At 33.4% G+C, this 23,681-nt stretch overlaps 2 protein-coding genes across 2 annotated transcripts; both read left to right on the top strand.

Moving 5' to 3' along the window:
* Nucleotides 1-8,180: 8,180 nt before the first annotated feature.
* LOC127831608 (uncharacterized) lies at nt 8,181-12,986 on the top strand. Its single transcript, XM_052356587.1, has 4 exons — nt 8,181-8,312; nt 11,685-11,785; nt 11,908-12,032; nt 12,811-12,986. The coding sequence occupies exons 1-4, from the start codon at nt 8,232-8,234 to the stop codon at nt 12,984-12,986; spliced, it is 483 nt and encodes a 160-aa protein (XP_052212547.1). The 5' UTR covers nt 8,181-8,231.
* A 2,664-nt stretch (nt 12,987-15,650) lies between these two features.
* LOC127882208 (uncharacterized) lies at nt 15,651-20,804 on the top strand. Its single transcript, XM_052430718.1, has 6 exons — nt 15,651-16,552; nt 16,819-16,912; nt 17,245-17,412; nt 18,247-18,434; nt 19,152-19,328; nt 20,179-20,804. The coding sequence occupies exons 1-6, from the start codon at nt 16,271-16,273 to the stop codon at nt 20,275-20,277; spliced, it is 1,008 nt and encodes a 335-aa protein (XP_052286678.1). The 5' UTR covers nt 15,651-16,270; the 3' UTR covers nt 20,278-20,804.
* Nucleotides 20,805-23,681: the final 2,877 nt, after the last annotated feature.

Raw genomic sequence — 23,681 nt, 5'->3', positions numbered from 1 at the left:
TCCTTTTCATCGTCGAAAGTAATGTCTTTGTCCTTACAAACTCGTCAGTCATAGAATGTTGCCTATGTAATACACTACGTACCACTATGAGTTTTCATGGATGATGCAGTAACTTATAGTTTTCTTTAAATATGCAATAAAGTAAGCAGTAAACACACATTTCACACAAATATACATTGGTAGACATCTACGAAATGCTTGAAACACACACACACAAATATGAAAAATAAGAAAAGTAAAAATTAAGATTTTAAATTTTCTTTAACAACGGATGACCATTTGTACCATAACGTTTTCGTTTTTACTTCTTTTTCTCTATAACTACTGAAGATATTCTACTGAAAATTAACATATTTCCTCGTGGTTATAGAATACTTTACATGCCAAAAACTCAGACATGTATTTTGACGAAATAATCAGCTTTTTAAACTTAGATTTCTCTTCATTTGCTCATTAAAAAAGAGCAAAATTTAAGTATAAGTATAATTATACCCAAAATGTGTCGTTCGGTAAGACACATGTTTCACACACAAAGAACAAATAATTGAATAAACTGCCTCAGTGTAACTTAACTCTGCAAAAACCATTGTGAATATACAGACATTAAGTACGTTTTGTACCTTTACATAGAATCAAGAACGCTCCTATAAAGTTTTGTTTTGATACACAGAATACTGTAAGACTTGACCTGTTCGCGACACAAAGTCAACATGTGCAATTATGCAATTATCCAATTACAAACTATGCCTAAGTTCAAGGACAAATAACCCTGCAAATAATTTTGCTACATTCACAACGTCTTGAACCTTTTAATCACATACATGACATATCTATGAACTTACATGTTGATACGTAGAGAACGTTCGTGACACAAAGTAAACATGTGCAATGATGTAAGTATTCACAATTTTCCTAGGTTCAAGGAAACATAACTCTGCAAAGAATATCGCGACATGCACCAGAAAAAAACTTCTTTCTCTTTAAATTGTATTACTAACTAAATGTTGATTAACAGAAAACTGAGAGGTTATTTCGACAAAAAGTACACATGCCACTACATGTAAAAAGACCACCCCAGCATTACATCAGACCATATGAGTATTCCAGATTTCCCCACCACAAATATATTTAACTATGTGCACTACCTATTATTGAGGTTACTGATTAAACGTATTGTCGCAATATTAATTTTTAATTTATAAACTAGATATATAATGTTTTATGTAATTTTTAAATCAAAATTAAGAATTATTGACGTTGGATGAGGTTTGCTCATATATTATAACTCATTTTGAAAACTGTAAAAATATCGGTCTAGTTTTAAGTGTTGCTTTTTCACACTTTATTATAATTTAAGACTATTGCATTGTATTACAGGTAGTTCTTTCAAGCAGCATGCATTTCTATTAAACGTGTAAACAATTATTCAAAAGACGCGCTTACAATGGCCGTCATTCCTGACTAACTAAATTGTACGTTCATTTACATAAACATATTTCAGAATAATATTTGGCTATCTTCAACGATATGTTTATATTGATAACGTGAATAATAGTAATTGTAAATGATTTTGTAAAGAAATTATATTTCAAAATATAAACCACCGTGTAAAATAGACTTGACTATATTAATTGCTATTATTAGTACACGAATAACCATGATTGATTTGTCTCTATTTCACGAATACAAGCTTTATTTTGGTTTCGATTAAATGACTTGTGCTGTAAGCCAGTATGTTGAAACCTAGTTGAAAGAAATGGGTTGCTAACAGTGAATTATACTTGATAATTTGATACACATTATTGATTGATACATCAATTGTAAACAAGTAGCATATCTAAACAGACAAACAGACAGACAGAAAGACAGACAGACAGACAGACAGCAGGCAGGCAGGAAGACAAACGGACGGACGGGCGGGCGGGCTTGTGGGCGGACGGGCGGACGGACAACCGGACTTCTTTCAAGCGTGTGTTCAACATCGGACTCCCAAGATTTAATCAGCTTTTCTTTCTCTTTAGAGAAGCTCATGCAGAATCAATTAGACAACTCTAACCGAATGTGTTTTTAAAGCGTATATAATATTTTCATGGATCTGATTATTTTGCAACATCGCTTAAGTAAAAAGTTCATTGGTCGGTAAATTAAAGTTGGTAAGTAGCGGGAGTTAACAGTTTGAACACCACACATATTTATAATAATGCAACCTTAGGCGAATGCATCTTTAACAATACAACCATATCTGGATTAATTGAATAGCGTGTTCGTCTACGCTTATATTGAAGCGACTGGGAAAGCGAGTCCAAGGTAAAAATTTCAACAAGAGGCCGATAATCGTAAATTTTAGAGACTATGGAGATATCAGCTATGTGATGAGCAAAGTAAGTCGGTTGAAAGACCATCCGGGTTATTCAGTTGACTATGACTACCCAAAAGAAATTCAAAGTGCAAGATCTCGACTCTGGCCATTGTTAAAAAAACACCGTGCCGAATATCCAAGGTCAAAAGTAACTATTGTCTTCCCTGCCAAATTGATAGCAGATGGCCGGCTTATTCAGGACGAATTCCCCAATTGGAACTTTTACGTCGGTTACGACAGAATGACACATATAAATGTGATTAATCAAAATGAACAAGTGCAACAAACGCATGCTCAACAACAGGTATTTACGAATGTCGTACCAGAACAGCGCGCTGAAATGAACACTTCGACTATAAACCCCCCTCCTGGTTTCCCACCTGGATACGCCCCGCTCATGATCAGACAACAAATTCCGCTCACTGATAATGTCGGACCAAATAACTATAACAGTAAATCTGGATTTCAGCAAAATAACACATATATCCACGATATGGACTCTCCGTTAGCCAGCACTAATTACAGTCCAGGATTATCAGTTGTGTCAAATGTAGAAAACACGGGTTTTGCGCAATTGTTAAATTTGCAGAGTGTCCAAGTGAGCGATGGGTCATTAAATAGAGCGGACCAGACAGACAAAGTTGTGAACTCCGAATATTTACACGGGCGTTATTTTGGAACGATGCCTTCCCTGTTAAAAGATACATGTGCACTATTATTACCCAATACTACCGCTGCGTCCGGTAGCATTAACATCCATTCGCCGGTCGTTAGTGAGCAAAATCAGTGTAATATTTCTGAAAACAATGCGCCTGTAAATGATCAGACATATGCTAAGGTGGTGACAGGTAGTGGCTCGCATGTATCCCGTACAAGAAACCGTACATCTCGGCGGACCTACTCCGCTAGTCCATATAGTAGAAATTTGACAGCTGTCAAAAATGGGAATTTCCCAGTTTCTAAAAATAGAAACGAGACGAACGATGGACAACAGAGTGAGCCGGAGGTCAAGAAGTAGGACGGAGAGGAGAAGATCAAAGTTCGATGCGCTTATATGAACATTAACGGACTATGTAGTAAAAGGACTGACAAATTGAAATCGGATTTTGTAAAGAAATTATTCGATAACAATGATTGTATTTTATTTACAGAAACATGGACAGATGCTTTTTCAAATTTACATGTAGATGGTTTCGAACATTACGTTTTAAATAGAGAAGATATTAAAAGCACAGCAAAACGAAATTCAGGCGGTATTATTGTTTATATAAGAAATAATCTAGTGTCAGATGATAGTTTAGTTTTTACATCAAAAGATGACATTATTTGGGTTAAATTATCTGCCAAAAAGTTAGGTACAGAGAGAGACTTTTTTATAGGTTTATGTTATGTGGTTCCAGATGATAGTAGCCGCCAATCTATGGATGAGACTAATGTTTTTGATAGGTTAATTGATTCCGTTATATATGTAGAAAGTTTGTCAGAAAATGAAAATTATTATGCAATTTTTGGAGACTTTAACTCACGCACTTCAACTTTGCCTGATCATGTAGAAAATGATATTGTGAACAATTTCAATATTGATTTACTGCCTGAGGGGTACCAGTCGGATATTGAATTACGTAGGTTTTCATTAGATAAAACGTCTGTCAACAATAATGGAAGACTTATGTTAGATTTTTGTAAGCAAACGGGCTATAGAATTGTAAATGGTAGAAAAGGCAATGATAATACGATAGGGAAACATACATTTGTAAGTAATAGGGGATGTAGCGTGGTGGACTATTTGTTATGCAAATATGCTATGTTCAAGAATATTTCCATATTTGATATCGATGTTCCAAATATTGTCTCAGACCACTGTTTAATGAGCGTTACATATACATTAGACTCAATTATCAGTAAAAATACAAGTGATAGGTGTGATACAACAGATTTTGAAAGTGTAAACTATAAATATGTATGGAAGCCCGACTTGAAAAATACTTATATTGAAAATTTAGAAAGTGAAGAATGTTTAGAAAGCTTAGATGTTTTGACGAATAATATAAGGGCTAGCATGACATGTGATGATAAAGATGTGTGTATAAATAATTTCGAAACTATTTTAGACAATGTTGCCTCACCTTTTGTTAAAACTATATGTACAGAAAATAGTAATTATGTTGTTAACTCGGAAAGTTCACAGCCATGGTTTAACGAGGAGTGTTTTGAGAAAAGGAATATTTTCTTAAGATGTCTTAATCAGTATAGAATTAGTCAAAATGAAAACACAAGAGTGAATATGGTGAAATCTAGGTCGGATTATAAGTTAACAATAAGAAAATGTAGATACAATTATGATAAAGAAAAAACAAACAAACTGTTGAGTAACAGGCACAAAAATGCTCGTTTATATTGGAATATGCTAAAGGAATCTGCTGGTATCAAAAAGTCAAATATATCAATGTCAATGTTTGAAAATTATTTTAAAGCTGTTAATAATCCAGAAGATAGGTTTTTTACACCTGATGAGGATATTATGTATTTTATTGATAGGTACGAAAATGATGAATTTAAAATTATGTTCAGTGAATTAAACACATGTATAACTATTACGGAAATAACAGCAGCCATTAACCAGTTGAAAACCAACAGGTCAGGTGGTCCTGATTGTTTAATAAACGAAATGTTTACTGTCGGTAAAAATGCATTGATGAGCGTGTTTTATACATTGTTTAATAAGATTTTTGAAAACGCATATTTCCCCAAGCGATGGTCGGAAGGCTTTGTGATTCCACTGCATAAAAAAGGCAGTATAAATAATGTGGATAATTATCGGGGTATATTTTTATTGAGTAGTTTAGGTAAGCTGTTTACTAGGATTATAGATAATAGATTGAAATCATGGGCCGAAAAGTATAACGTGTATATAGAAGCCCAATCAGGATTTAGGGCAAATATGAGTACGGTAGATAATATATTTGTGCTTAACGGTTTAATAACACATGTTCTGAATCAAGGGAAACAACTCTATACATTATGTGTTGATTATACTAAAGCGTTTGACTATGTGGTTCGTGAAAATCTTTGGTTTAAGCTGATACAGCTGGGACTTAGAGGTCATATACTCAACATTGTTAAATCAATATACGATTCTGTTAAGTCTAGAGTTAAGTATTGCAATAAGTTAAGTGATGAATACACATGTACTCTTGGGGTACGTCAGGGGGAGTGCTTATCTCCCTTTTTATTTTCGATGTTTATCAATGATTTAGAAGACATGTTTATTCATAACAATGCAGATAGTATAGATGTTAATATGTTTAAGATATTTATGTTACTGTATGCCGACGACATTGTCATTTTTGCAAATTCGACTGAATCTTTACAGCGTAGTATTGATATATTATATGATTATTGTTTAACATGGAAACTGAAGGTAAATGTTGCTAAAACAAAAGTTATGATATTTAAAAAAAGGCGGTTCTATCCCAAATGACATTGCTTTTTATTATAATGGCGAACCAATTGAAATAGTTAACAAATTCTGTTATTTAGGTGTGGTTTTTACTACAGGGGGTTCGCTTAGTACCGCACAAAGTACTTTGGCCGGACAGGCACAAAAAGCCATTTTTACTATGAATAAATACTTGTATAAATTTACTTATATACCGCCAAAACACAAGTTGGAACTTTTCGATAAGCTTGTATCGCCAATTTTGAATTATTGTTGTGAAATATGTTGTTTTGCGAATGACTTATCAATTGAGACAGTACATATGAGATTTTGCAAAAAACTGCTTGGTGTGAAGAAAACTACTCAGAACGATTTTATATATGGAGAATTAGGCAGAGTATCTTTTAAAACTATACATATGAATAAGGCTATTAAATATTGGTTACGAATTCTTCAAACGAAAGAAAATAAGTATATTCTTCGTGTGTATAATTTATTAAAGAATGATTTAGAATTGTATCCCAATAAAACAAATTGGTGCTCCTTATTAGAGAACTTATTATGTTCGCTTGGTTTTGTTGATGCCTGGACTTTTCAAGGTGTAGGTAATAATGACATGTTTCTATATATTGTTAAGCAGAGATTAAATGACCAATTTATACAGAACTGGTACGCCAGATTAACTCAGTCTAGTAGAGCTTTATTCTACAACACAATTTCATCTTTTAGATTTCAACCATATCTCGAATGTTTCAATATAAGCAAGTTTTGTCAATCGTTTTCTCGTTTTCGAGTCTCATCGCATAGATTGCATATTGAGGCTGGTCGATGGACCAGACCTTTGAGTACCTCAATAAGTGATAGAAAATGTGCAAGATGCAATACAATTGAGGATGAATATCATTTTGTTATGGAATGTGTAATGTATACTGACATAAGGAAAAAATATATTGGCAGAAAATATTGGTTTAGACCTAGCATGGCTAAATTTGTAGATCTTATAAAGTCAGAAAATGAGAATATACTTAGAAACTTAGGAACCTATATTCATAAAGCATTTATTATTAGAAATGAGGTAATGTATAGAAATTGACATGGTAAAATTGTTGCAAAATGTGTTTCGTGTGATACTGTAAATACATGCTTTCTATGTGTTTGTTTGTACTTGAATTGTATATATTTCATGTTTTCAATGTTTTTCTGCTGAAACTGTTAATATGTCTGATGTACTATGTATGTTCCTTGGTATATTACAGAAACCATACGCAAACTATGTTTACATGATTGTTGGTTACTGTTACATACATTTTGTCATACGGATAATAAATATGATATGAGGCCTTTATGCCGTTTTAATTGTTTTAATTGTTAAGTATACCAGACTATGATAGCGTGCTATTTAGAACTGTAATGTATTGTAGTGAAATACGATTACATTATAACATTTACATGCATTTTTCTATTACGATTAATAGATAAGACATGTTGCCTTAATACCCTTTGTATTATTAGTAGTTCACGATCGTACAATTAATGTATTATAATGTGTCATTTTAAGTCTAGTTTCCACAATATTTGTCTTACATGTTTTTATTTCACTGATATTTCTCAAGAAACCACCGGAAAGCAAAAAATAAAAAGCATGTTTTGTGTGCTTTTATTAATGCGACAATTGACAAATGAAAGAAAGATACAATAGGGTGGGACACATTTCACAGAATAGGGAATACAAATGGAAGGGACCATATATTTTAAAGGGTAAATCATAAAAGAGGAAGGATACCCAATGAAATTCAGATGAATCCCTAATTACATATTCCCATATGTTATATATGTAATTAGTGACTGCCTAAATAAAAGACTTATTGCGGTTAACTAGAATTTCTCTCCTGATAATGTTTCTGTTAGTTCAATATTCCTATTTTTATTACCCCCCGCTATAGGCGGAGGGATATTATTTTGGCGTTGTCCGTTCTTCCGCCCGTCCGTCTTTCCGTCCGTCCGTCCGTCCGGCACTTTTGTGTTCGGAGGCATATCTTGGAAGTGCTTTGGCGGATTTCATTGAAACTTGGTTTGAGTATATATATATATATATATATATATATATATATATATATATATATATAAGAGGATGATGCACGCCAAATGACAGTGTACACCATCTGTTAATAGTGGAGTTATGGCCCTTTGTATCTTTTGAGCCGAGTGTCAAAAATAACACTTTTGTGTCATGAAGCATATTGGCGTGGGATATCAATTCAACGAATTTGCTTGTTTATCGCTGCCTCGTCAACTTTAACCAAACGCCCATTGTCCATCATTGATTTATGGACTTTGATTTACAAAACCACCGTGTCACACCATATTCCATGTATTATTAAAGTTAAGCGGAACTTAAAAACCTCATATTTTACTTATCTGAAATATAGTTTCATGTATGCATACTTAATGAAATTTATCATTATAGGTTTGATGATTCTTCTTGGTGTCGCTGTCACACAAGTACTAACAGAGGTATGTGAAATCATTCTGAAATATTAAGAAGTTCGGACAGTGTTTCCTAAAACAAGTGTGCTTTCTTTTTTCATCGCTTTGCGCGCTACATACCTTCTAATATATGAGTCGCGTTCTAAAAACTGGGCATAATGCATGTGCGTAAGGTGTCGTCCCAGATGAGCCTGTGTAGACCGTACAGGCTAATCAGGGACGACACTTTCCGTTTTTCTGATATTTTCTGTTTTAAGAAAGTCTCTTCTTAGCAAAAATCTAGTTCAGGCTGAAAGTGTCGTCCCTGATTAGCCTGTGCGGATTGCACAGGCTAATCTGGGACGACACTTTACGCACATGCATTATGCACAGTGTTCTCAGAGCACGACTCATATGATAACATCAGTTTGAATATTGATATTGAGTGGGATTTTGACCCATAGATTGAGCCCTTAATCCCACAATAAACTTGTGACGCACTTACGAATCGATTCGGAGATTAATTATATGCAAAACTACAAATATTTGTATTTTAAATTAGCGGTTAAAAACGACCATATCATAGATAAGATAAAGTGCCATACACAAATCGGTGAAAGAGAAGTGGAATATTTATCAAATTTACGTATCGATTTCAATAAGATTTTACATTGTAACGTTATTAATTTCACGGAATTATATCATTATTCGCCGCTGACACTTGATCTCCGGACGAATAACGTTGTTTCCCAAAGTAATCCTATGATTATTATATAAGACAACATGAGAACAAATGCGATTATGTACGTGATGTATCGTACTATATACAAAATCGAGAACACACGCGCGTATTGCAACTTTGATCCAAACTTTGTTCCTGACATAATGGTGTGAGAATTTTCGAATTGTGTCGAAAAGTTCAAAATGGGATATATTTTAAGCAAATTTCAAGACTTAAAAAGAAAGACATTAATAGAACCTGTTAAAAATAGACAAAAATGGTTTACGAAAAGTTAACAAAAACCCATCCTGATTTACATTAGCTTTATACGAGTATTATCTAATTAAGAAAATAAATGATTTCTTTGAAAAGGTTAACAAGTATAGATACATGACTGTTGGAAAACGCAATCGAAATAGAGCAATGATCACAGCAAGCAAAATAAAAGTATGCAACGGAAATAATTCATTGAATTTAGGAAATTATTTAAACGTAAACAACAGACCACGACTAAGATATGATACCGTTAAAAGAATTTCATGATTATTTACGGAGATTAGAGGACGAAGGTGACATACATTTAAATTCGTTTGATTCCGAAACAGGCAAACTACTGAACTTACTTACCCCGAACTGAATCGTATATCGACACTATTATTTATCCTATTACGAGATGAAAATAGATAGTATAACAACGATCGTATAAACTTTACCATTATACTATCGCTATTTTTAGACCATGGTTTTCCGATCTCTATCTTAAGAACACTATATGTTTCAATGTGACGTCATAGCAAATGATGACGTTGAAGTAAACAAACACTTCGGAGTCAACTTGGAAAACCAGCGCTGTTTCTTTGAACTTTAAAGTATTTTTACTCTTTTTGAACGATAAACGACCACAAAATAATAGGATACATAGAATATTATGTGAGTGTCGGATAGAGATCAAGTTTATCATGCTCGGCTCGAAACTTTGTAGCGCTCGGCAAGCCTCGCACTACATGTTTCTCAGCCTCGCATGATAAACTTGATCTCTATCCGGCACTCACATAATATTCTCTATATATTATAATAATTGCAACAGAATGATTGAAACACAATAAGGCGCAGGCGCGTAAAAACTAATATATATAAAACTAACAGAAAAAATCGTTGTCATCGCAAAGCCATTATTATTATGAATACTGGATTTAAAACGTTTTCCACGCAGCTGGGAATCCGGAGTTATTATACCAATACATAACTTGGCGACATATCAGACCCATATAACTACTTAAAATTATTACTTAAAAAGATAACTGTGGACATGGAGCGGCAAACTCTTTACACTTCTTCGATTCATGTACAAAGAACTAAAATTACAAGTTATACACATTGGTCACTTATCGAACACATTCAGTATTTCATGTAAGTTGGTTAAATTAAGTGGGAGTTACACTCACCCATATTCTCTTGGCGATGCATTAAAGCTTTTCATTGTTTATTCACACTAACAAAAGACATGAACGTTCCTATCAATATTATTTTAACTTTGTGAAAAGCATCGAAAATTGTGTAGAGACTAGACTTAAACAAGTTCAACAAGCTCATAATCGCTTTGGTCGTTTCACCTATGTCATCGAAAGAATTGGGTATACTTAACACTACCGGTTTTACCAAATGATTGATATTTCCATAATCTGTGAACACACTATCAATGTATGCCGTAACGAAATAAACAGATAACGAGACGAGTGTGTCACTAACTAGAATGCCAGTGTCACAACATCTAGCTCAATGATTTTATATACGAAAACCAGTATTTTAATTATCTCATCTTGATATTTAAAAAAGCACAGGAACAATATTGTTAAATTACGTTTGTCGTGTCACAAATTATTAATATATAGAGGAAGACATTAGATCATTGTCAGCGATTAACGAAAATGTATGTTTTGAAACCTAATTGATATCGAGGATGGATATCATTTTGTAATAAAATTCCCTTAAAATGCTGATGTTATGAATATAAAATGCTTTAAAATACGAGAAAATGTAATATTTATTTAGTATACAAATAATAATATTGTTTCAACAAGGAAACAAGTAAAAAATACTGTTATAATTGTTGCAATTTCTTAACTTTGTTTTGACATTATGTGTTTAACATTTTTAAATTCATGCATGCAACATAGACAGGAGAACATAATTATATCCTGTCTGAGCGGTTGCTATTTCTTCGAAATTATGTATGCTTGTATTAAATTGAAACGCGTGTTGTCATTGTATGCTTTTTATGATGATGAGCTTTATTTGCTTAAGTCGAAATACACTATTTCGGTCTGTTCTGTTCGGTTAATTTTATGCTAAATATTAGATTTGACAAGCGTTTAAAATGAGTTAACACCTCCTCTAAACCACCAATCATATGGCAGTTTCAAAACGATAAACACCAGTTAATGTTAAAGTGTATATATTGTCCTGTCAATTGTCACATTTAATATATTTAAGTATTTTTGTTAATCGCATCACACAGATAGGTTCAAAACTACGGTTGTGTAATAATAAAAAGCAACAGGTATGCTTCCAATAGTTGCGAGCAATAACAATACATTGATATGACACGATTGTATTCTTTGTTCTTAGAAACAAGTGTTCGTTTCATTCACAGCATACAATACTTTCACATAGAAAACGAACTATTGAAACATTTTCAGAATTGTGATGCTAACGTTGTCGTTGAGATATTAAAGTCGTGCCACACAGTCGGGATATCTGAGGACACGACAGCCGCCATGATCAACACGCTGTGTCAAAAGTATGTTAGGCAGTAATTTAAATAGAAAACACATGAAAATACCGACGTACATCTGTACATCTTTTGCAAATGTATATGATGTACACAATAATATTATATAATATACATGTACTTCTTTGCAGTGCTGAATGTACCATCCGGTGCGTTACGGACGCCGTGGGAACATGCTACAAAAACGATGCCTTTTTTAACTATGATCCCGCGTTTGTCAAAGTGTTATATCGACTGATCTGTAACAACTCACAAGGTTTGTAAATGTATTTCTTTTGATGATAAAGGGTGTTTATAGCACATAAATATAAACAAGTCGAAACCATTTGCACCCAGTAATAAAGGTCAAGCATGGAACCGATACCACGCATGCTGATATATAATGATCTCTACTTAATTGACATAATGCAGTCTATTTATGAAACATATTACAAAGCTTATTAATTAGCTCATGCTAATTCGTATTATTATTTCATTAAACACAAATTACCTTTCCAATTAAATGAGTATTTATGTCTTGTTTGAATATGGATAAGTGTAGTTTAGACATAGGTCCTAAGGGCAAGTATCTCGAACTAAGGGTAGCGCTTTATGGAAACTATAGTGATCCGGTTCATTATGTATGTTTCCATATAAATGTAAAGATCTTGAATACAACAGTACAAACAAATTATTACTGGTATCATCTCTAAGTTGTCATTTGTTAAAACCAATATTAATTAATTAATAAAAATAATATTCGTATAAGGCACTTGAAGTTATGAATAAAATACAGATTGAAAAAGATGAGACAGAAAAACCAATTTCTCATTACTCAACTACTATTGATTTTTGATAGTTATAACATTAATGCATTTAGCACATGTTTACGATTTTCTGCCGAGGCTATTACAGAACACACGGTTAAAAAGTGATATATTCATATTTTCTACCAGAGCTTCCACAGAAAACGCAATCAAACGCAGCACCAATTTATCCTTTAAAATATGGCTTTACATTTTCAGAAATAATAAGATTACATTAACTTTTTGCAGCTATGACGGATGTTTTAAAACAATGTGCGACGCAAATGTTCGCCAATGGCACCTGCTTCTCGTCATTTAAGGGACCATTTGTGACAGCAAATCAAGACCTCTTGAATGGGAACTATAACAGCTACAAGACGGCAGCTTGCAAGTATAACTTCATTATATTTCCTGACATTTCATGACTCAATACACTGTGACATATATCCCAATGCACGGAAATCACAATCAAATTCGTTGGTTGCTGAATTAAACTATTCAAAACAGATATATTTAGGTATCATGTTTAAATATATGCTCGTTAAACAATACAAGGCTAGATTAAAAGTTTCCTGATAATAGTTCATGGCAGATTCATGTTCAGTTTTGAATGTTTAATCTCGGACATTATCTTTAGTGTTTTCACACAATACTATTTGGCATAACCGTCACGTATATTTGTGTACAAATGGTTCTATTTAATATAAGAAATAAATCGCAACTAGTATTATTAAATTGGATACATTTATAGTGAGTCAAGAAATCGATGGTAGAATATGTTGTTTTGCGAAGTATTTATTGACTTTAACTGTCTTACAATTAGATTGATTTCATTTTGTTTAGGGCAATCAAAACCTTCTTGGGATGCCTTGCACACGCCCCATTTGTGTCGTCAGGGACGTGCAACTCTACACTGGCGTCATTTGCAAAGGATTTCTTCGTTGTTTCCTACAGCTATTCCGAATGCGGCATTGAACAATCACACAAGTATTTCACTACTTACGCTGGTGACGCCACTTGTGTTGCGAGTCGATTTATTATAACAAAGACATACGTCATATCCGCTGCACTTCTTCTGTTTTGTACAAAAGTGTATTGATTGAATTCACAACTAATACCATGCAAGTTATTTGACTTGTCACTTGACGTATTTTATAGATGTTTATATTTTACTTTTTATACGTTGTATATCTTCTTCATTAACCGAGATTTAGCTGAAATGACACTATGGTTTACATTGTAAAGAGAGATGAGATTCCCTGACCCTGTGGAGAACAGTAAAAACGGATGCACTGCGAAATAATGCATAGTAATTGCCATAAAAATAAGACTTGCTTTACCCAAACAGTTTAAAAAAACATATAAATTGTCGTCTGAAATAGTGCGATGACAGACAATTTTGTAATCGTTTTATCTTTTTATGGCTATTTTGTAACTAAGACTGGATGTCAAATTTCCAGCCAGGCGGTAGAACACCATTTAAGATTAGCACAACCATTTAATAAATTGGAAACGCAGTGACTTTTCATATAATTTAATAGTGAACATATTGTATGATCTATTCAAGGTTTTGTAATTTGTCAATGCAAGTAACAGAAATAATTATTGATGTGAGTTAATACTCATTCACCTAAATCGTCCCAAAAGAAATATTCGCCACCAGTGAACAATATTTCTATTCGCTGGTTAAATAAAATTAAAAGAAACATATAATATTCATCTAAATGACTAGTTTATGTAAAGCCATGAAAGGAAAATAGCTTTTGCGTTGCATTGAAATAAATTTCCTTCATGAATGCGTTTTGAATACAACTTGATAACAATACATAACTAACGGCAAAATCCATTAAAATGCATTTAGCAAATACAGTATCGGACATAAATGAATTGATATTTTATTAAATCAGTAATTTTAGAACAAATGTTTAATTCGTCATATCAATTGATTACTGTATCATAAAACCAATTACATACCATTGCCGGTGTCCATTTATGCACAAGAATGGACTTGAACCTTTTTCATTCGAAATGCCCGCACGAATGGGCTTTTAAACAATTGTTCATGATTTAGCGAGCGTTAAAGACCATACAAGGTGTATATGCAAGGGTAGCGACTATCCTGTAACGATGAAAAACATCTTGTTTGCAGAACTGGAACTTCAAAACATGATAACTTACTTAACAGTAAGCATTTCTTGTAATACAGAATCGTCATAAAATTTCCCCTAAATTTAAATGTTTGTTATGTGTTGGACAGAATTGACATGAAATTTCCCATAAAAAATGTCCCCTAGTTTTAAAGGGTCCTTTTCCCGGATTTTGGCATGTAATAAAGTTTGTCATTAAATGCTTTATATTGATAAATGAAAACATTGGATCTAAAAAGCTCAAGTAAAAAACAAGGATAAAATAAAAGAAAGAAAAAAAATTAACCCGCATCTGGGCTCAAACCACTGACCCCCGGTGTAAAAGTCTATCGCTTAGACCACTCGGATATCCTTGATCATTCAATGAGAGGTGTATTTTATGCTTAATATAAGCATTCCTTGTAGTATAACCAAATATAACGCCAACAACAGAACTTTCAAAATTATTCAATCGTTTCGCGTCGCAACGCATTGTAATTTTCAGGTTTGTAAATCGTCAAAAGATTAATATAATGGGTATTTTAGAGCATGGTTAATGTTCAGTAGTACTGTTTCCTCACAAATGTCATAACTACAACGAAAAAAAGCGAATCTGAAACTCTTTTTTTTCATTTTGTCTATTACCAAAACGTGAAAAGGTCCCTTAAATTATTTGTTATGTGTTGGATAACCGTTGTGTGCGTATTATTCTACGTTTATCGGAAGTATCTATTTCGTTCTTTGTAAGAGGCAGGGCGTAGAATCATGCATATTATACGTTTGCGTACTGGCGAGTTGTTTTTTAAATACGCTAGCAAATGAAATTTATAAAAGAAATGTTGTCTGCTTAGTGTTTGATATAATGCAGATTTCATCCGTAAATTAAGTATCAAAATGACTTGCAGCTGTTAATCAATATCAATATCTTCAAATATTGACTGCCATCAATTTACAATGCGGTGAGCAATGACTGCATTGGAAACTAAATGCCTTTAACACGGTGTTTGGCATATGTGACCTGTATTGTAAATGTCCTTGCATCCAAATTCGACAGTTAAATAAAATCGTAATACTCATTTTTATCATTCGTACTTGCTTCTCACGACATTTTACTTGTGATTAAAACGTTTGTGTTGTTAATCCATATCGCACAATAGAAAGCTTGAAACGTTAGAACTTTCAGGCTATTATAATGTTTGCATACAACGTTTCTGTTATTCAAGTCAGTTGAAAAAAGAGTTGGTTCAATTTCGTCCCTTAACACATTGTAAGCTTTTCCATTAGTTCGTGACCATTTGATTCAATCAATCAAAGTTACGACAATGGGTCATACAAACTCTTTCCTTAAATCGATTGGCATTATATTTGTAGTTATTCAGGATGACTCGGCATTAATGTTTACACTCAATCATTCAACGGTCTATTATTCAATTTTTTGTCTCTCCGTTGATTGTTAAGTGACCCATAAACGTCAAAGCAACGATTTTATTATTTTTGTATGCCATTCAACAATGGCCTAGTCAGATGCAAGATCCCAGAGTAAAGGAGAAGTGAGACACTGACAGTAAAGAAGAATATTAAAGATGCTACTCATTTTGATGTTGCTTCAACTTCTGTCTGTCTCATATTCGGAAATATTTACGCCAATTTTCGGAGCGAGTTGTGATACGCTCGGACACGTTTCAATGGTTGGAGAGGACATCCGAAGATGCGTCAAGGAGTGTGCTCGAAAACCCTGGTGTCAGTATCTTGGATACAGGCGTCACTTCCCGCTATGTAACTTGTACATAGAACCGTATGATGAAGCTTTGAAGTTTTCACGGACAGATTGTGTTATAGTCTTGAAAAGCGCCATGCAATCGGAGGTTATGTATTACGTATACTAGCGTTATACTGATTTTTATAGTTGCCAAATTTTGATATGCTTGCATAGTTATTTATAATAACAGTATGATATTATTCTTGCATGAGATATTCAAAGAACATATCAAATTTAAATATATTAAAATATTATATCATGATATAAGAAGATATTTTACTCCAATTGAGACATTATATATTCAACAAAAAAGTATACCAATGCATCCGTAATTTTTGTGTAATAAATCATAAGCAAATGTTTATATTTCAGATGATAACGGAGTGTAACAATGTATGTCCGGTTAGTGTGACGTCATTGCTGACATGCAACGTCACCAGCCTTGGAATTTCGTGCATAAAAGAAGGTATAAAAACGTGTCTTGAACAGGCTATTTTGTAAAATATATTCTTTATAATTTTCTTGATAGCGGCTATCGTTTTTGTGCCAAACGGCTTTGGTTGGACTCTCGGAGCGCCCAATTTTTTTTTATGAAGCCCGAACCTTTTCTACCGATAAAACGGACTCGACCATGTCTTAGTCAATCGAGTTAAATAAAAACAGGGTCTAACAAACTTTACTTCGTTACTTGACTCGGGATCGATAATTGCATGTACGACACATTTTTTTGGTGAAAATCATGCCTCAGAGCGTAGGACCCCCTTCTCATGCTGCCATGTGGTACGTTTTCTACTTTAGAATGTCCACCACCTGAACATGTTCCTTATGCGAAGGAAGTCCTTGGGAATATGAACACAAACGGAAGCAAAAAACTGGTTTCATGTCTGCCCGGATATAAAATAGAGGGAGAGAAAATCATCATATGCAACGATGGACATTGGACACCCTTGCCTGCATGCATCATCGGTAAGCATGATTGTGATTTTTAATTATTACAATGATTAAACGCAGTTTTCAAACTATCCCTAGCTTGTGAACAAAGTTACGTATGAATGGTGTTGCACACAATGCAAGCATGGTAAGTATAATAAATAGAACGTCTTGTAAAAAATTTAGCTGATTCCCCATAATTACATGATAATAGCTATATGTACATTAAAATATTATTTTTAACAAATCGTCTTAGTTACGCAGGCAAAAACTCATCCTTTCCGATCACACCTTCAGACGACACATGTTTGCTTGCATAGTTAATTTATTGACCATGTTTTAATTTATTCAGCACATGTTATGTTCATTTGTGTATATAGGACAAGACAATTTATATCAGTTTTCTTATTACTGATTGCCCGTTTAGCTCGAAGGCGGTCTTTCATACTTACGATTGTTCCTGGTGTGCATTGCGCGATATCGTCCTGATTTCATAAAATCGAAAATAAATGCAATGTAAATGGGAAGGCATGTTTATGGCCTAGCTTTTAGAAATCGAGGGTGAAAATATTTGCACCTTTCGCCCATCATTCTTCCGTCCGTCCGCCCGCCCTTACAATCCTTGCTTTTATCCATCCGACCGTCAATCGTGATATTGTGTCGCTTGTATCAAAAAAGTGTTGCTGCTACAGCTATCTAATTTTGCAAACATATCAACATCAATCTAAACGTGCGAAACTTTATATGTCGGCTCTTTTTTTGCATAAGAATCTTTTCAGAAGAAAGAACTAATTGGTATTAGGGCATTCTTGTTAACGGGCACATGTCTAGTAGCATATCATATGACCCGTGACCGTTTCTTTATTTTAGAAGAACAATGGGTAAGCAATGTCCGAAATTTCTCATCCCAAGCTGTATCCGCAAAAGATCCGGAGTCTATTGCGTGGAACGCAGTCCAGGTGATGGGTCCGCCTGACGTTTATCCAAAACACGAACAAAATCCTCTGGCATGGAGCGTTTCGCCGGCCAACGTGAAATCTACAGAGGAATTTCTTGAGGTCCGACGTTGGTTCATAATGTTACTTTTTTTAACACTTCTCAACACAGTATATATACTCTACATTTTATTTACACACTAAGAAGATAAATATATACACCAATAATGTTTATTTGTTAACTGTCTTCACAATCTAGGTAAAATTCATTCTCTATCAAACTGCCCCAACTCTCTTACTACTTGACTCTTAACACCTCTACGTTCAATTTTACTCTCTCCCAGCTTCTCACTGCACCTGGCTTTTTATACAAATCTGTCTACCCTCCCATATTTGGATGTGTGGAAAGACACTGATAGGACTTAACATTTAATTGATATTTATTATTGCAACTGTTGAAATATCTTACAAGCAGACTTTGCCGAGCAACAAACCAGACTAGTCTTTATTATGAAATGATGACCACATGGTATTCTGTTCTGATAATAAATGTCCACCATGCCCCGATGGCATCAAACAAAGCAGTCTAAATTGAGTTCATATACTAAAATTACAACACTAAGTACATTTTGTTCTCATCGAACACCATTTATTGTAAATGTTTTACCAATATTTAGACTGCTGATCAGAAAAAATAATTATGTAATTTACTTACGTTCAATTATTTGTTAAATGATATGACGTCGTCGAATGTAATTGTCCATTCGGCTTTATTGATTTAAACGCAACTCTGGTTGTATGCTTTTATGTTAATTACTAAATATTTGATTTTCAATTCAGCTTGAATTCGCCATCCCTGTCAAGGTAGGTCATGTGGACATTTACGAGACCTACAAAGCTGGATCGGTGACGTCTATCCAAGGTCTGCGTCTTTCAGATGACGTCTGGGTAACTTTGTGGTCAACTGATACACCCGAGGAAATAAATACATCCAGGATATTTAGCCCGCCGCTGAAAGTATGTGTGTTTTTATAATTTAATAATGATGTATTTTTTAGCAAGAGACTTAAGTTCAAAAAAATATTATTTCTGAGAATATACATATACTAATTGTTTTAACTGGTTGACTATACGACATGTTATTATCTTTCTAATACCTGATATATTATTTGAGTTTTATCAATAGATTCCATTTCTTTTTCTGTTAAATATATACATAACTTTCAAAGTGAATACTTGAACACTTATGTAATTTTACAAATAAAAACCTGCGTATTTTCAAGTGCTCAAAACTCTGCAAATAATCATGCAACATACACAACGTATTTTACATCTACATAATATAAACAACATATTAATGAAATGTCATGTTCAAACGCAAAAAAGATAGTCAAGCCTAAGTTCAATGGTACATATTTCTTTAAAAGAAAATAGTGCTACATACACGGAAATTGCACCTTCTCTTTTGCATAATATAAACAACATATCTGTGAAGTTAAATGTTGATAAACAGAAAAATGAGACAATATTTCGTGACATAAATTACACATCACTGCACATGTATGCAGATCAAACAAACAATCATCAGACCGACAGGGCATTCAAGTGTAACCTCTTAAACATATGTTTAATTATATCTACTGAGTATCATTGAGTTTACTGATTACATGCATTGTCGCAATATCTTGTGGGAGTTTTTTTTTCTTTCTCATTCAATGACTGAACAACTCTTTGTACTTATTGAGTTCTTAAGTTATAACATATTCACTAGTAATATATCTGAATATAATTCTACTGCCTGCATGTGTAATTTATTTTTATAAAACATGTACCAACGTGCCAAGAAAGAGTGTTAATAATTTTCCAGGTGACTTCCTTCTTCACCAACATCATTCGCATTAACATGGATGCTACTCTCTCGAGCGATTATATAGAGGTGGATGCTGTCAAACTTATCACGGCCTAGAGAAAAAAAAACACAAAAATGTAAAAATTGGAAAATTATATTTAGATTGACGTAGGACAAAGTTTACTAATATATTATAGTATTCCTGTTTTCTTTGAAAAATAATAGTGTATTGTTGTGTTTTATTGTTCTATTACTTTTCTTTGATTGCAGACTAATTCCTTGTATTACAGTTAACCCTTTCAATCATATGCCTTTTTCCCTGAAACAGTTCAATAAATTTTATTCAAAAGTTGAATTAACCATGAACTATGAACGTCATTCAACATTAATTGTCAGAAGCCCGGACCGTCGTTTGCACGGACAATCGTCCTACACTTATTTAGACAAAGCGTTTCTATGTCGGTTTTTCAACCCGAAAATTCGTTTTTACTATTTTTTTTAATCCGGGATATCTTTCCTTCATTATTTCTAAAGTTCAGACATTCGATCCTATGTTATTTTGACAGACATGACATGTGTTCCTACATAATTGATATCCCTTAGTATTGGACAACTTGTCGATTTGTTTAATGCAATAAAAAATGAGAACCTAATAAGAAGTTGATGGGTTTGTCTTTTTTAGCTTGTAATTCTTATGTTGTTCACACAAAAGTTCAGAAATCAATTGAGGACATATTACATTTATGTACATATTATAATAAATTAGCAAAATAAAGTACAACAACACAAAAGAAGCACATATAAACATGCATACATACATATACATGTATACGAGTCAATAATAATGATCAACAACAAACCCTTGTGTCTAAGATGGATTCGGTTGCCAACACTTTGCAGGAACTCCACAATCGACATGCTACCAGCTTTCACGTTTATTAAATGTATAATGCATTAAGTCTATAATTATGAAACTATAATTATAACTATAACATACGCGGTTAGCATTATTGGACCCAACATGAATTATTGATTGAAAAAGGAACTGATTTTGGGGATATTATATTTTAATAACTATGAAAACATTACTTGTATTGGAATGTGGACCAGCATGTCGTCTAATAGCTATCCCTGCTGACCGCTGTTCGTGTGTGTGGCGGTCATAATTTCAAATCGTAGTTTATTTGCCTTAAATTCGAAATTCATCAGAAATGTTTTTTGTAAATTATTGAACAGTTTATTTATACATTCCAAGAAGTTATTTCACACACCGTTGTTAATTTAAGGGTTCGCAAGCCGATTAAACCATACATATAAGGCTGGAATTGCCTAGACAATAAGAAACGTGACTGCAACGATTTATTTCCGGTGTGTAACAGGCTAACAAAAACACTAATGCACCGACACCGAAACCCCGATGCCGGACATAACAACCGCCACAGTTTCGATCCACCATTGGTGAATCTTCATCAGACTGTGACTTTTCGGAAAGTGAACGTCACAGGGCGAGCTTATTCGAAAACTCAACGGGTTATAAAAGCTATGTTGATAAAACACAGGAGGGAATGTCATATGGGTAAAAACACGTTTGTCTTCAGCTACAATGCTGTTGTTGGTTTAATTAAAGAAATAAGTTATTAATAAATTCTAGATCTTGTGAAAAACTCAACAATTACTTAAGCTCACACTTACAACAATGACTCGTAAGGAACATGTGTTTTGTATCTGAACAATCTCATGCTATATGTGTTATACTTACAATATTTCGCATGAAAAGCGGCAGTTTTTATTTCTTCTATGGTTATGGTAAACTCATTATACAAATAATTACCTATTGATTCAGTATAATAGATATTGGTAGTTCGCTTTTAATATAATTAAATACGTGTTTAGGTTTTCTTATTATCAGTTTGAAGTGTGAATTGATGCCGTTCTATACATGAATGTATACAGGTTCTCCAACAGCCGTATCAAACAGTTACGCTAGTTATTATCTTAGTTTAGAATTTCTTCGAAGATATGTTGTCTTATGTAACCTATGTAGCTGAAAAAATATCGATAAAAAAACAAAGAATAAGAAACTCAAAATATTGTTTTAATGCACAGTACAGTTGATTTGAGAATTAATAAACATCAGAATAAACAAAATTGTACACAAGCTAACTGAACAAGTCCAAATTATAAATAAACATGGATATTAATTCAAGCGCTAACAAAGACAATCAATAAAATGAAAGTAAATTTTAACGCTTAAATAAAATATATTCACGTAACGATCATTGAATACCGTGATTGGCTACGCCTATTTTGAATAAAGTAGCGGAGTTTATTTCTGAAAATGTTGGCAAAATCTTTTCGAAGCGTCTTGCATTATTACATATTAAATGTTCATTAACGGTGTTTGAATTATATTGAAACACATTACTTTCTGGTGATTTGCTTAGCAGTGGAAACGTGTAGTAGCAAATAGAACAAACATTTTTGTGTCAAGTATAAAGTAGCTCAAATTTAAAAAATTAGTAACCGATCCGAGGTCCACCGGCTTCACTTATGTATGCATTACATACTTTGTTATTTAGAGTTTGTTTACCCCTGTAAACCGAGAAATTCCAGCAATTCTAAAGTCTATATTAGCATTCCAATTACAAAGTTGAATATGTATATCCTTAATATTAGAGACCAAGTCAGACGTTGAAAACGGCTCATACAATGATCATGTTTCAAACTAAACAATCGCCAAACGAGATAGTCATGATAATGCTCGAAACAATTTCGTCAGTGAAATTTGAGAATTAACATTGTTATTGTGATGCTCTCACGAATATCAACCGATGTGTAATATCATCGTAGTTCCATAATGCGTTCTTAAAAGATTTGATCATTTTTGTGTGTGCCGTTTAAAAACAGATTTGCGAGGACTAAAAGATCGCTCTACCATTAAAGTATATTAAAGTAAAATCTTCATCAAAATGTGTCTTCAAATAAGCCCATTTTCCAAAGCCGATTAATTTTACGTGACATCGTATATCAATACTAGCAAACTTTCCTCCATATATAGATGCCTAATCATAATACACAGTACGTACTTAATATTGTAAGTGCCGAAGCAGCCTAACGTACTTTTCAATGCCTGTTTGAGCATGAGGCGTGTACTCAGTAAACAGGCGCGATTTTAAAGTAATTCAAACATCTATCGAGTAAACTCAATAATACATTCTAATAAGCGACACTTAAATTGATCTTTACTGATGCAAAACAGTTAAAGAAATCAAATGTAATGCACTATTGTTGTCCGTTATTGCATAACCTTAGTTATTGCTTTGTAAAGCGCAAATGTCAGTGCGTCTTAACGTTAATTTGGAGATGTATATAAACTTTTTAGCTTCCCAGTAACGTTATCGAGATTACTCAGACAAAGTAACATTTAAAGCCTTTCTGAAAGCATGGAAAATATAATGATATCGAATAACTATTTCATTAATAGAATTTCGTGATGGACGTTACCTTTACAAAACTTGATT

The sequence above is a fragment of the Dreissena polymorpha genome, chromosome 5 (genome assembly GCF_020536995.1).
Source record: "Dreissena polymorpha isolate Duluth1 chromosome 5, UMN_Dpol_1.0, whole genome shotgun sequence".
In the NCBI taxonomy this organism is placed as follows: Eukaryota; Metazoa; Mollusca; class Bivalvia; order Myida; family Dreissenidae; genus Dreissena; species Dreissena polymorpha.
This window is presented reverse-complemented; position numbering and strand designations above follow the sequence as displayed.